The sequence below is a fragment of the Tetrahymena thermophila genome (assembly GCF_000189635.1).
Source record: "Tetrahymena thermophila SB210 genomic scaffold scf_8254752, whole genome shotgun sequence".
Lineage (NCBI taxonomy): Eukaryota > Ciliophora > Oligohymenophorea > Hymenostomatida > Tetrahymenidae > Tetrahymena > Tetrahymena thermophila.
In genome coordinates this window covers 266740-281245 of record NW_002476512.1, presented here as the reverse complement: position 1 = coordinate 281245, position 14506 = coordinate 266740, and the positions used below count along the sequence as shown (strand labels likewise).

At 21.6% G+C, this 14506-nt stretch overlaps 6 protein-coding genes across 6 annotated transcripts; 2 read left to right on the top strand and 4 right to left on the bottom strand. All coding sequences in view use genetic code 6, as the record gives it.

Moving 5' to 3' along the window:
- Positions 1-866: 866 nt before the first annotated feature.
- Positions 867-1433, top strand: TTHERM_00575570 (hypothetical protein; the record flags this gene model as incomplete). Its single annotated transcript, XM_001009350.2, has 1 exon — positions 867-1433. The coding sequence occupies one exon, from the start codon at positions 867-869 to the stop codon at positions 1431-1433; it is 567 nt and encodes a 188-aa protein (XP_001009350.2).
- A 1258-nt stretch (positions 1434-2691) lies between these two features.
- On the top strand, positions 2692-3939 carry TTHERM_00575580 (hypothetical protein; the record flags this gene model as incomplete). Its single annotated transcript, XM_001009351.3, has 1 exon — positions 2692-3939. One exon carries the CDS (start codon positions 2692-2694, stop codon positions 3937-3939), a length of 1248 nt encoding a protein of 415 aa, XP_001009351.1.
- Positions 3940-4091: 152 nt separating this feature from the next.
- On the bottom strand, positions 4092-6434 carry TTHERM_000575579 (hypothetical protein; the record flags this gene model as incomplete). Its single annotated transcript, XM_012796211.1, has 15 exons — positions 4092-4179; positions 4235-4324; positions 4379-4468; positions 4517-4606; positions 4653-4742; positions 4798-4890; positions 4937-5026; positions 5077-5166; positions 5218-5313; positions 5361-5450; positions 5509-5598; positions 5654-5737; positions 5848-5888; positions 5937-5968; positions 6023-6434. The coding sequence occupies 15 exons, from the start codon at positions 6432-6434 to the stop codon at positions 4092-4094; spliced, it is 1566 nt and encodes a 521-aa protein (XP_012651665.1).
- A 396-nt stretch (positions 6435-6830) lies between these two features.
- On the bottom strand, positions 6831-9072 carry TTHERM_00575590 (kinase domain protein). Its single transcript, XM_001009352.2, has 13 exons — positions 8712-9072; positions 8603-8654; positions 8482-8540; positions 8397-8437; positions 8199-8339; positions 8068-8157; positions 7931-8020; positions 7791-7880; positions 7599-7688; positions 7448-7537; positions 7299-7388; positions 7169-7243; positions 6831-6969 (listed from the first exon to the last, which is right to left on the bottom strand). Exons 1-13 carry the CDS (start codon positions 9045-9047, stop codon positions 6873-6875), a joined length of 1341 nt encoding a protein of 446 aa, XP_001009352.2. The 5' UTR covers positions 9048-9072; the 3' UTR covers positions 6831-6872.
- A 656-nt stretch (positions 9073-9728) lies between these two features.
- Positions 9729-12124, bottom strand: TTHERM_00575600 (hypothetical protein; the record flags this gene model as incomplete). The annotated part of the gene is made up of 3 exons (XM_001009353.2): positions 9729-10700; positions 10829-11473; positions 11756-12124. 3 exons carry the CDS (start codon positions 12122-12124, stop codon positions 9729-9731), a joined length of 1986 nt encoding a protein of 661 aa, XP_001009353.2.
- Positions 12125-12985: 861 nt separating this feature from the next.
- On the bottom strand, positions 12986-14383 carry TTHERM_00575610 (hypothetical protein; the record flags this gene model as incomplete). The annotated part of the gene is made up of 1 exon (XM_001009354.3): positions 12986-14383. Exon 1 carries the CDS (start codon positions 14330-14332, stop codon positions 12986-12988), a length of 1347 nt encoding a protein of 448 aa, XP_001009354.1. The 5' UTR covers positions 14333-14383.
- Between the last annotated feature and the right edge of the window lie 123 nt (positions 14384-14506).

The window sequence follows — 14506 nt, the reverse complement described above, 5'->3', positions numbered from 1 at the left end:
TAACAAATGAATAAATACCTAAAATCTTTGTTACTTTTTAAATAAAAATGATATAATACTTTTGTTAGCATTGAATTTGTTAATTAAATGTCCTGCTTAAATTATTGTTAGCAACTAAAATTACCTATTTTAAAATTTTTTAAGTTTAAAAATTTAATTTCAATTTTTATTTATTTTTTAAACAAAAATGTTTTGGTTTATAATTTAAGAAAATATTTTATAGAAATATAAGAAGCTTATAAAAAATATTAACTTGTTAGATGCAATTAAAAGTATTTAGAGTGAGAGAGTGAGACACATGACATTAATATGTTAAAATAAGAAATTAATTTTTAATAAATTTAAATTAAATTATTTATTTTTAAAAAAATAATTTTACTTAAATTCAAAAATATATCAAAAAACATTTTAGATAAATTGAATTAATTTTGTTGTAAAAAAATAAAAAATCTACTTATTCTTATTTTTTACTTTGTGTGAAAATTGATTAAATAAATTTGGGAGATCAATCTTCTTGATAAATATTTAATTAAAATTCAATTTTCAATTTTAATAACAAAAATAAACCGTTAGATACAAAAGGATGTTCTCCTTCCTCCAGCTAATAGTATGACAGCTATCGGGCTCCTCTTAACAGAAATGCTAAGAAAAAGCAAAAAACAGGTGACTTGAATTGATTAAGTTTTTAATGACTGGAAGATGTTCGCTAAGCATCTAAATATTTTTATAGTAGATTGATTTAGTTTTTAATATGACATTGATCTTGCATTGCCACCTACATGTTTATTATTCGATACTTATCATGACGTCGTTATAATATCATGCTTTGAGTGGCTTTTTTGTACATTTTTTCTCGACCTTAAAAAATGTTCAGGATTGGAATATAAGTTTTTCTAAAATGCAAGATCAATCCACCAGAATCATGGCAAAAGATATTCTTTTTGTTAAACGATTTGTATAGTGTTCGTTACTGCACTAAGAATAATCTAACCATCTCTGGTCCTTATCATACGCTGAGGTATGTAAGAAATCCCCTTAAAAGTTTTTAAACTCGAATAATCTAATAAGAAATCAATCTACAAAATCTTAGCCACCATAGCTAAATCTACCTTGTTTCAAGGATTTTCAGAACAACTCAGATATGTTTCTTGAAAATGATTTACTATATCGCCCTTTACTCTATTTTTGAAACACCTGAATCTGCGGAAGCCTTAGCCGATTGCTACTGGAGAAGAAAATAGGGTGAGTCATTGGATTAAACAGTTTTAGGAGTATACTAGTAATCGAGCCTTGGCCTAGGATCTTACTGGCGAAAAATAGATATTTTCTCGAGGAATCATCTATCTCCTACAACTTCCTTTAACTCCAACACCCTATTTTAATTTAAATTGGAATATCAAAAAAACCCAAAAACCCAGGTTAAGGTATAATGACCACGATCAAACAAAGATCTAAAAATAACCTTTAGCTCTTATTCCCTTAAAAAAAAATAGATAACTTCATGGAGATATATGTTAATTTGTAAAAAAAAATAAACAACATCTAACATTATAAAAAGATAAAAAAATCATAAGAAAAAACTATGAAATTTATTTAAAAATCAAATTTAGAAAAATCAGATAAAAAAAATATTAAAAATATTCAACTGAAATAAAAAAAAACCTAACAGCAAACAAAAAAATGATTAATCTATGAAAATAAAACAAAAAAAATTAAAAACTAAATAAAAACATAGCAAATAAAAAGCATAAATTAAACAAACTCAATAAATAATAAAAATAAATAAATCTTTATAAATTATATATGCTAACTTATTTTATTTAACTTTATCTAAAAAACTATACTTAATTTAAAAATTATATGCATCAGCAAAGGCTTTTCTACCAAACAAATAATTTGAATTTGTTTTTTTAATATTTAAATAAAATAAAACTATATTTTTATAAATTTTAATATTTTGGTAGTTTTATTTTTATTTAATTTTACATTTAATTCATTAAAAAGTATTTTATACTTTATTAAGCGAATAGTGTGAGAATTAATATAAAATATTTAGAAAACTGTTAAAATTTTATTAGTATGTCTCTTAACAATACAAAATTTAATATTTTGCCATTTTATTTGTTTTAGATCCATCCAATTTATTTCTTTAAAAAAAATTATTTTATATTTTATTTAGTGAAAAGTGAAAAAATGAAAATAAAATAAATAGAAAGCTGTTAATGTATGTTCCTAAATCATCCAATTATTAATTATCTCAAAATTTAAATGATATAAAAATATATTTAAAAAAAATTACAATTTTAGTGATTTAATTTAATTTTTATATCCAATTTTAAAGAAATAAAATATTTAGAAACTCCTAAAATGTTATTAGTAAGTTTTTTTTTGAATATAAAAGTATTAATTATTTGTTTAATAATTATTTTAAATTAATAATTAGAAGTTATTTTTATTAATTATTAGAGTAGCATCAAATTTTATTCGCACTTAAATTACAAACAAATAAAAGATGATTAAATAAATAACTTTCTTTTGAATGAAAGAATAGTAAATAAAAGACATATATAATAAACTAATCTGCTTAAAAAGTATAGCTATTTATTATTAATAAAAAAACTAGTTATCAAAAATTTTGTTAATTGCAAAGTTTGTTTGAGTACAATAGATATTAAAAGTTATTATTAATTCATGAATAGCTTAAATAAAGACTCCTTGAATTTTAAGGGTTAGGAAACGAACCATTTTAAATAATTCTTCAATAAATCTATTCCTAATGCTAGATACTCTTTAAGCATACATTCTAATCCTTAGTCAACACTAAGCATTTCATAAGTAGAACAGGAAAATAAAAAAAGGAGAATAGATTTAGATAATTTTTCAAAGCATATCACAGCGTCACCAAGTAGATTACACCTAAGCAGAAACGAAAACAGCTACATATCTTCAACAAACAATAATACAATTATTAACACAAAAAATAATTCAATTGTTTCAAATAATAATCCAACATATTTAAATGATTCCAGGTTGGCAAATTAACAAGATTCTATGATTAGTCTTAAGAATAATTAAGGATAACAAGACTAGTCTCTTATTGGGTCTATCAATAATAATTTAAGGACTTAAAATCAGTCTAATATCAATAGCCGAACACTTCAGCTCTAAAGATCATTTTTCTTTAATGGACCAGAACGCTTTGAGAACGATAAAAATCATAACTATTTTGGTCGCTCTTCAATAAATCCTATGGTCAATACCCATAAATATGAGACTAGCTAAGCTGAAGATATAAAATACTATAAAATATTTCAAGAAACAGAAAAGAAATTTGATGATAGCAAACTCTACTTAAAAACGGATTCAAATTATTTAAAAAATCCTTAGGAGAGGATGAATGAATTACAAGAAGTGAAGAAGAATTAGCAGTTATTATAAGAGTGGAAGGTAGAACATCAACAAAAGTCTAAGTAATATAAATTGGCAAAAGCAGCCTTCAAAAGTGGTATTTCTCATATTGATGGTCCATTAGATAACGACACTAGAATTTACTCAAATGAGCATAAAAACTTTGTTAAAAAAGAACATGATGAATTAAATAGAAGAAATGTGAGACTTTCTTACATTGAAAAATTTGTTACGACTAACCCAGCTATATATTTTGATAATTCAAAGCAGAGTACTTTATTTGAAAACAAAAGATAAAACTTCCCTCACTAGGTTGATGATTTTTAAAATAACTTTATGAGAAAACAGAAAAGTGAGCTAGCATTAAATAGGAACAAATAAACTTTTGATAGACTTTTTGGCCATAATCTACAAGATTAAAAAGATATAATAAGTAGTCAAAGAAGTAAATTTTTAATGTCTAAGGATTTATATGGCAAGCAACATAACATAGTTAACAACACATTAAATCCCTCATTAAAATATCTTTGATTTATTAATTTGTTATTTTAAACTGAACAAAACCATACAAACCTACCTAAATATAAAATAATTAAGTCCTTAATTTATACAATTATTTATTTCAATTTATTTCAGTTTTATAAAAATTTATATAATTAAATATTTTTTTTATATTATGTTAATCATAGCAATGTTATTTTAGAATAAACTAATCTTAGACTTTTTAGCATATTTCTTTTCGTCATTAATCTCTAGTTCTAATTTTAAAGGCTAAAGTGATATCAATATATTGTTAAGTTAATTTATTTTTATTAAATAAACTTACGTTATAAAAAATTTAAAATAAGCTAATTTTTTGTGATTCTTGATAGCCTTAGATAAAATAAGTACATCATCAAAATCAATTTTTATTAATCTAATTTATCCATATTTGAATAAAAATTATAAATTAGAATTTATATTATTTTACCCTAAATCAATATCAAAAGAAATCAGCTTTTGCAACTCAGTGATTGTTTTACATAGCTACAAAATAGACCTTTATCCTATTAAATTTTTTCTAAACAATATTTTAAGTATTTTTAAGTTTTTGATTAAAATTATATACTATAAATCTAATTATAAGCATTCTAAATTAATGCATTCCTTTATTCCTTAAAAAATTGTTATGACTCCATTTTCTTGTAATTCTAAATATCTTTTCAAATTTTAATTTATTTTTAATCTAATTATCAAAAATTTACTATAGTTTAAGTGAAAGTTTTTTCAAACATTATAATTTAGAAACACCTTCTCCTATTGAATAAGCTGCACTTTCTTAGATGAAATTAGCTCTTTATTATTTATTTATTTTAAGAAAATTGTTAAAATAAAATAATAGAAAAATACCCTAAACTTAAATTTAAAACTTGTAAACTATTAAGATTTCCTATGCACTAAAATTTTTAACTCAAAAAGCTATCATTGTTTATTTAGTTATACCTTTTAAATAATAATTATTTAAACTTTGAAATAAAATCTATAGTACTCTTAAGAAATATCTAGTTCAATTAATGATTTTATCTAAGAAATAGTCTCAAATAATCCAATGCTGCAATGAGAATCTAAATCATTTTAACTATTTTAAAAATTTCAATTTAATTTTATTGTACGAATAAAAATATTTACTCTAAATCTAATCTTAATTTTTTTAACTAAGGGAATCTACTTATCTCTTAGCAAATTTTTTGTGCTTGAGCTTGATTTAAATGATTATACCTTTTATTATCCTTTTTTTAAAATAAATTAAAATTATATAAATAAACTTACTCTAATTATATATCTAAAATCTAAATATTGATATTCTCTGCAATTTTATTGAATAAAGAAGCAATTATATCTTATTAATTATTTAAAGTTATTTGCCTATATTTTAAAAAATTTTTTATTTAGCATTTTTATAATAAATTTACTTTAAAATTAATTTTAATTAATTTAAGTTTTTGAATTATTTAATCATCTCTCCTAAATTTATTAACTCGTTTTAACTAAAATTATTAAACCTAATTGTTAAAAAATAAAGATCTTAAATCAGAAGCAATCAAATTTTGATGAATTTACGATATATTTAAATTGATTGATTATAAGTTTTATTGTTAGCAGAACTGTTCCAATAAATTTTACAATTCAAGATATTGTATTGTATAAGCTCTTAGTATAAATTATAATGATTATTAATTTATTTGATAAAATATGAATTATTTACTTAAAAAACAATTACAAGTGAGCAACATCATCAATTTATTTCAATTTTTCAAATGATTTTTTATTCTAAATTATTGATTCAATTCTATTTTAAAACAATAATTAATAAAATTATTCATTAAAGTTATTAAATTCAAAATTAAAATTGTAAAAAAGATTAAATTAAAATTAAATATTATAAAAATAAAATTTTACTTTCCAAAAACAAAGGTTTTGCTTTTTCCGTTTTAAAATTCCTTAAAAATTATAATTTTTAATAAATGTAATTTTAAAAATAATATTACATCAAATTAACTTTATTTAACAATTAATTATCCTAATTTATAATATTTTTAAACTATATTTTTATGAATTAATTATAAATATTTACTTTAAATGATAGAATTATAGAAAAATGTCAAATAGTCAAATGTACTAAGGATTATTTAATGATTCTTAGTATTAGTATGTTAATTTTATACTAATTTATCGCGCAAATCAAATAAAAAATTGATTTATTTATCGTTTTTGCAATCTGAAGATTCTTTACTCTCAAAATCATCTACTATTTAATTAATAGATTCAATATCGTATTCTTTAATAATATATGAGCTATCTATATATCTGAGATATGCTTTTTTCTAACTGCAACAAATTTCATAAAAATCATTTATTTTTTTTTATTATTCAATTGTTTCAAATGAATAAAAAATATTTTGAATTTAAAACTTTTATATTTCCTATTAAGTAAGCTCAAAAAACTTTAAGCTTTCATTTTTTTAATGAACTTTTATTTATCTCATTTATTTTTTTTAATTTTACTTTGTAAAAAATTTGTTAATTATTTTCTAATAAAAACTCAAAATTTAATAACACATTAAATTTCATTTGAAAAATATAATTTATAATTAAATAAAAAGCTTGTTTTAGATTTCAGTTATTAATTAATTTTTATTTTTAAAATAATTTATTATTTATTTTTATTTCAAATAAAATCTTAAGTTTAATAATATTTTAAAAAACATTTTAGCTAATTTAAATTTTTTTAAGTAAAAAGATATACAAAAATAAATTTAAAATTGAAAATTCATAATGGTTGTATAATTTGTTATTAAATATAAACTAAATTAAATATATAAATAATAAACCAGATTTTTTATTAAATTTAAAATTATTAATTAATAGTTGTATAATGATGTTTTCTTTCTTTTATAAATATTTATTTCTTAATTTTATTTTATTCAGAAGCTTATTATGTTGCATTAAACTAGCCTTTTAATCTTAACAATATGCCATAATTTATAAATTGTAAATTCATCTTCATCAACACCAATTTTACTATTTAAATAAATTCATAAAATCAAAAAAAAAAAATTCAATTACCGTAATTCCTTTCAAAAAGTCGAGGTCGAGGAGTCGAGGATCCCTCAATTTTTGAAAAATAAAAATTCCTTTCCTCGCTCCCGACACATGATGTGTCGGGAGCGAGGTGTCGAGAAAATACGGTATAAAATTAAAATACGTTAGATTTAATTACAAATTATTTAAATTTGTTAATTTTCTTAAATTTTTTCTCAGAGAAATAATACCTTCAGCTGTTATTGGGTTTTAACTTTAAAATTATTTATTTAGATTTATTTAAATATAGTAAATTTAAAATAGTTAACTTTATTTTTAAAGAAAGGCTTCTAAGGCTGATGAATTTATTCAGATTACTACTAAGATTATCCAAACCATTAGAAAATATAATGTTTTCACTAATTTATCAAGAATTTAAAATATTAAATTAAATTAAATAACATAATTTAAACTTTACCTTAAATCAGCATAAAGAGTTTCAAGTTAAGGAAGATGAGATAGTTCTTGAAACAAAATTTAGACACTCTAGCAATTAATTTGGTTCCATCTAATTAATTATTTTGAAATTAAAAAAATTAAAAAATATTCATGCTTATTGAATTAATTACCTGAGCTCTAAAGAAAGATCTGTAATCTTTTAACATTTTGCTATGCAAATTCCTAAATTTGATGTACCATCTGCTTCAATATGATTGCATCTTATAAATATTTAATATTTTTAAAAACTCACTACAAAGCATGTAAATATAACTCAATTTTTAAAAACTTAAATAAATAAAATAAAATAAAAAGAATTATACTCTAAAGAAAGCGATAGCTTTATTAATTGCCTTTAATTTGAGATTGCTGTACCGATTTCTAAAATACCACTTTTCCCAACATGATTATAACTTTAAATATTATAAATAATATAAAAAATTGAAGTAAGAACTTAATTTACTTTAAATTTAAATTTAATTATATCAGTCCTCTTAACTTATTTAATGCCTATCCTAAACCTCTTCCTCCTTCAGGACCTACGAAATTATCTCTGAAATGTATATTCAGTTTGGTTAGAGTAAATTTAAAATAAAATACTTTAAATTCAAATGTAAAAATCTCAATCTCTAACAGCTTGAAATACCTTAACATAAACTAGAAGCTCCCTTAGAACCTATCTCATCAAGACTAAAAAAAACTAATTAATGAGATATTTAGATTAAATTTACCTCAAATCTATAGTGAGCTTAACTAAATTTAAGCATTTAGATAACTCTCTTTTTAGTTTGAAGACAAATAAAAAAGATAAAAAGTTAACAATCCAAGGCTTTATTTTGGAAGAAAACGTTTAAAATGCTTCATTAAGGGATCTTTAAATTAAATTTTAAATAAATTAAATTGATATAAAAATCTAAATATAAATTTACTCTATCTATAAATTTTTTATTTCTTCATATTTTCCTTTTATCTTAAATATTTATTAAAATGATAATTTAGGATGAATAAAGTTACCTCCCTCAAAGATTTTACTTGATCAACTTGCTAGTTATAGGAGTCTTGTATTTACTCTCCTTTAAAAGTGTTGATGAAAAATAAATTGCAATTATAAATAATTAAAAAATATAAAAAATACCTTCTTCTTAAAGATCAATTTATTTAAATATAAATAAGATTTTGTTTTCTACCTTTTCATATCATTTTAAAATAAATTAAATAAATAAATTAGATAGATTTAATTTTACTTTTTGTTATAAAGTTTTATTGTTTATTGTTTGTAAATACTCATCTTCTTAAATCACTTGGAATTAACTTGTATTTTGATCATTTTAAATATCACAGCTTTATTAAGATTTTTGTCTATAAACTTCTAATAAGACTTTTTACTTAATTGAATAATTATAAGCACTTAATAGTATAGTATTATTGTCTTTTTCATAATATTATATCTACGAGTATTAAGAATATAATTTCTTTATCAAAAAAATTATCTTTGTTATCTCTTCAGAGTTTATTTCCATTAAATTATCTTTAATAATTTTGATTTAGCAATCTTTATCTATTTACTTTTCTTTCATCATAAATAATAAAAATTAATACCACTTTATCATGTATATAAATATTATTAATTTTCATAGAGTTAATAAAGGAATATTTAAAAATAAGTGAAGCTTTTAAATATTTTATGATAAATTAAAAATTAAATAAATTATTCGATTTACTTTTCTTTAATCATCAACAAAAAATATAGTTATCATGAATATAAATATTACAAGTTTTAATAGAGTTATTAACATAAAGAAACTATTAAATCCTTTGGGTTATTAAATAGATAGTAATTTATTTAATTAAAGCTTCTATGTTTTGTATATTTAATAAAATTAAATATTTTATGAAAAAATAAAATATAAAAATAAAATAATTTTAAAAATAATCTCAATGTTTATGAATGAATAAGTAAACAACATTAGTATTTATATAAGTAACTATAAGTTTTAGTAAGTAATTTATTTATTTTTATGAAATTAGTATCAATTAAATAACTATTAGTTATAAAATTATTAATTGTTAAATAAACAATAGTAGACATGATGGGATAATTTTAATCAAATTCTTTAAAACTTTACTTTTCTGTTTAAATTATGATAGAGATAAATTGTAAAATTCCAATTTAGTTTTAAATGAAAAGTAATGTTTGCCTAAATTAAATTAGTTAATTGCTATAAAAGTTTTATAATTATTTAACAAATTAAACTTTTATCTCAATATTAGCAAACAATTAAGTCATCACCTTATGATGGATCATTTAAAAATTGTAAAGTTTGATTGAAGTTGAAATGGAATCCTTGATGGAAGGTATTGTTGAAAGGGTTATGGAAATCAAAGTTATTGAAATTATTTTAGAATATAAAATTGTTGTTCATTTAGTTTATATTGTTATTGTTGTTATTATTATTTTAATTATCGTGATTAACGATATTATTCTATTATAAAATATTGGTTCTCTGTTTGATAGTTTTTGAATTATAGATCATAACTCTACTCTTTTCAATCCAGCATAAAGCAAACCTTTCAGTGGAATACTTTAATCTGGACTCCACAATTGGGAATTTTTGGTCAAAGCTTATTTTCATAAGTAAGACCATACCTTCATGACCAACAGTGATAAAAAGAGTGTCATAAACTATCATAGCTGAGTTTATAAAATCAACAAATTCTTACTTTTTATACTCTTCAAGAGTGTTCGCATCTAAAATGAAAACTTTTTAAGAGGCAACTGCTACAAGAATTTGCTTATTTTAGATTTCTAAAGCTTTCAAAAAGAATACTTAGTCATTCATCTTTTTGGTTTTAGTAACTTGTTTTTCTTTTAAGTCATAAATAGTTATTGAGCCTTCTTTTTCGCCATAGTATAAGTATTGCTTTTTTTGTATTTCAGTGCAAGTTATAGAGTAAATTTATGATCTTGCCTCCATAATGCAATAAATGAGCTCTCCTTTCATTATATTCCACAATTCCACCTTTCCTATGTTGCCTGTGGAGTATAAGATATCGTTTGTTTCATCATAATACAACCTAATAATATGGCTATTGTTTGACTTCAAAATCTTCATCACTCTATAATTCTACATATTTATAATTTTTATTATTGAGTTCTCACAACATGCTAGATAGCGATATTTTTAAATGAATATGCCATATTTAATTCCTGGAATGTTCCTTACTTTTTGACCCTTTTTATTTATATTTTTAGTTAATTTAATTAATAAATCTCTGATAAAATTTTTAAAGTAGTAATTTATCTTAAAAAATATTTCTTCCAGTAGCAAAATATCTGTAAAATTTAAAAATTAAAAATTACACTTTTGTAGTCCCAGATTTGCATTCCTGCATCTGTTATAGTGGCAAACAAAGATGAACCATTCGATGAAGAAATATCTCTAATAGTTGCTATCTTCTACTAGGTGGCTTTGGAAATTATTTTGATCGATTTAGGTTTATTCTAAAGTAGATTTACAATATCCTAAAATTTATCATTTTCAGGTTTGTAAGAGCAAAACATTTTCATTTCATTTAGTAACTTAGGATTCTTATAGTGGTATAATTCTAATCCATAATCTTCTACAACCATTTCTTGACTCTACTCTTAATTCTTTTGAGCTTTAAGCTTATAGAAGTTGAAATGAGTATTCATATCTGAAAAATACTGCTCGAATCTATATTGCATCTTTTAATCTATTTTAACAATTTTCTTGCGTAGTATCTTGGAGTAAGAGTGAACATTTTCATATTTTTAGAAAAGTTTTGCATCTTTGACAATCTATTTGCATTCTAACTTATATTAGTGATTATAATCTAAGTTTCTAATCTAACATTCTAGAGTTCTGTCATATTCAAAAAGCTAAAGAGTGTCTTCAACATATTTATTGACATATGAAGGAGGTAATTTCTCATCAATTTTTGTCCTAATTTAATTAGACTATGAGCAAACTCTATGATACATTTCCTAGTTTTTATAAATAAATTAATGAATTCATATTTTGCAAGAAAGCATAAACTATATTTTTAAATAAAAATGAAAGCAGTGACAAGCAATTGACTTCAAAAGCAAGCTCATTTTACAGTTAGTGCTTGTAAAATGAGAAATGTAAAATGTTATAACAAGATACTTATTATATAAAAATGCAAATTAAATTGAATCATTCGTTTGAATGCATTTTTTTTTAGGAAGCTTTCTTATTTTAGTTAGTAAAGAATAGTAGGATAATTAACATTTTAAAAAATATACTTTGATGCTATCCAAAAGCAAAGAGAAGTCTAGCTAAAATGTAGTCATTTGCTAAAGGTATTTCTCTATTTAATTTTTAAGTGAGTAAATATTCTCAATCATTTACCTAATTTCACTATTAACATTTAACTAGTAGGCTTCAATACTATTTAATAGCTTTTCTTAATTAGTAGATGACGTGAAGACTAATGAAATTTAGTTCATATACTACTCAAGGCTAATAACTTTATGATCTTTGTGTTCTTCGATTTGGCACCATTCACATATTAGCCCTCTTTTTGGGCAATCTTTCTCATAGCAAACCATGTTTTTTGTTGAGTTGTGATTGCTCGCTACACAATACTAATTAGCTAGAGTAAACGGGTACATATTATATGACTTGCTTAAAAGTAATAATAATTCCAGGTTTTAAAAGGTTGTTTGATTTGATTTGATTTTTTGTTTGTTTGTTTGTTTATAATTTTTTATAATGATGTAATTTTTAAATATTGATTAAAATAAATTGGTTGATAACAACGAAACTCCTCTTCTACTTACCTGTTGATCCCTTTAATTAACTTTGCTTCCACATTATAAACTGGTTTATTTTTTTATTAATTGCGTAATATTTCAGATCAAAAACTTTTTGAACAGGCAATTTGAATTAATTGCTTATTTAATTTATTTTTTGATTCTGATTCCATTTATTAATCTCTTTATTTGTATAAGAATTTTTGAAAAATTCCATTTATCTCTATGTCTATCTATCTATCTATCTTTAGAATTCTTATACATAGATAGTAAAATAAGTAATACTTTAACATTCAATTAAAAATAAATTTAATATTTTCTATTATTTCTCTAATAACAAAAATATTACAAAAATTCTATTCTACATTCTGGTATGCTTTTTCTAAGCAATATCTAAAATATTTGATAATAGATTAGCATAATTTTTAAATGTATATAGCACTTTAATCAAAGATAGATTATTATTACTATTAAATTTAAATTTCATAAAACTAACTCATTCAAGAAAAATAAAATTTATTTACAATTTTTATATTCAGATAAATAAATAATTTTTAAAATACTTAAAATATTTTTATAAATAAATATTCTGAAGCTTGATTAATTTTTTACTCAGTATATAATCTTATTTTATTTGTTTGTTTGTTTGTTATTGGTATTAAAATATTCATTTAAATCAAATGATTAAACAATACGTCAAATAATACTAATATTTATTATTCAACTTTAAGCAAGAGTATGTTGAGACCCTTAATTTGAATCTAATTTTTTTGAAGAAGAATAGCTAGGCTTAAAGTGAAAATTATATATATTATTAAAAGAAGGAGTGTTAAGATTATCAGTGTTAGATATATTACTATTTATTTTATCAAAATTAAAGTTATTCTATTCTTTTTATGAGCTATTTTAAGAATTTTGGTTTTACAAATTCTGTTGTAATATTATGGGGGAGTTAAAATTAGATTCATCTTTTTATAAATGAAATTATGATTAAGGTGTTTCTACTTTTTATGATTATTACATAAATTAACTTTTATTTGTGAGCCTTTAATTACTATTAGTCATCCATGCACAATTTGTTTTTTTATTAGTCTTTAATGACTTTTCAAATTTAGTTAGTTCATCTTCGAACTATTGAAACTCAACACTTCTCTTTAAATCATTAATTCTCTCAAGAGAATTGTAAGATGAAGAGTTTTCAAATTGTTTGGAGGATTTTAGTTCTGGATGTTGCTTTAAATCCCTATTTAATCTAGCCAAGGATTTCTATTTTTTCATGGAGTTTTAAATTAATTCTTTGTTAATATCGTGTTCAACTTTATTAATATATCTTGGATCATGACTCAAATATTAATTTCTTTTTTCTTCTTCTAATTTTTCATCAACCTCATCATTTTCTTTGAAATTAGGAGTAAAGAAATTTGATTTTTCCATAAGCATGCTTTATCTTAACAATATTGGTTTCGTTTAATATGAATAGCTATTTCTTTATTTCTCATCTGAAGATATATCAAACTAGGAAGATATATTATTAATATTATTACTTAAATAATAATCTTTATTTGAGTAAGACTAATTTCTTAACTTAGATGGAGTTTTTACATCTTCGATAATTGGTTTCATTTTATTTATCTCTTTGATCTACTACATAAATGGTCCTGAAATTCTCCTAAATTCCTTTTTACATCCATCATTTAATGCTTCTTTATAATACTATGGATATAAGTCTTTATTTTTCATAAAAATAGTTTCTCTTGGAACTGTTTAAACTTAATCTAGCACACAATCATATACTTCCACTGGTGAAAGAACCTTTTCATCTACTAGCTATACCCAGTTTTATTTGACTTCACCTATTTTGAACTCTTATCGTAAAAATGGATTCTTTACTTGAGTTGAAGGCAAAAAGTGATACTAATCGCTAAATATATTTTGATGAGTATTCCTTTTATGATTAAACTCTACTCTCCTTGAGGGAGTATATACTTGCTACTTTAATATGTTTTACTAATCTTGCTTATGGCTTAAGTACTCAGGAAACCCTTAACTTAACTAATTTACTTTCATTTTTAATACTTAATTAATTTACTTTTTTAATATTTTTTCAGTTTTTTATTTAGATTCACCACAAATTTTTACTCAAATTTAAGTGTTTTTAATAGTATGCTAACCAGTTTTTATTTAATTTTACCGAAATAATGTAATCAAATGCTGACTCTTTTGAAGTGTATAAGTGCAGTG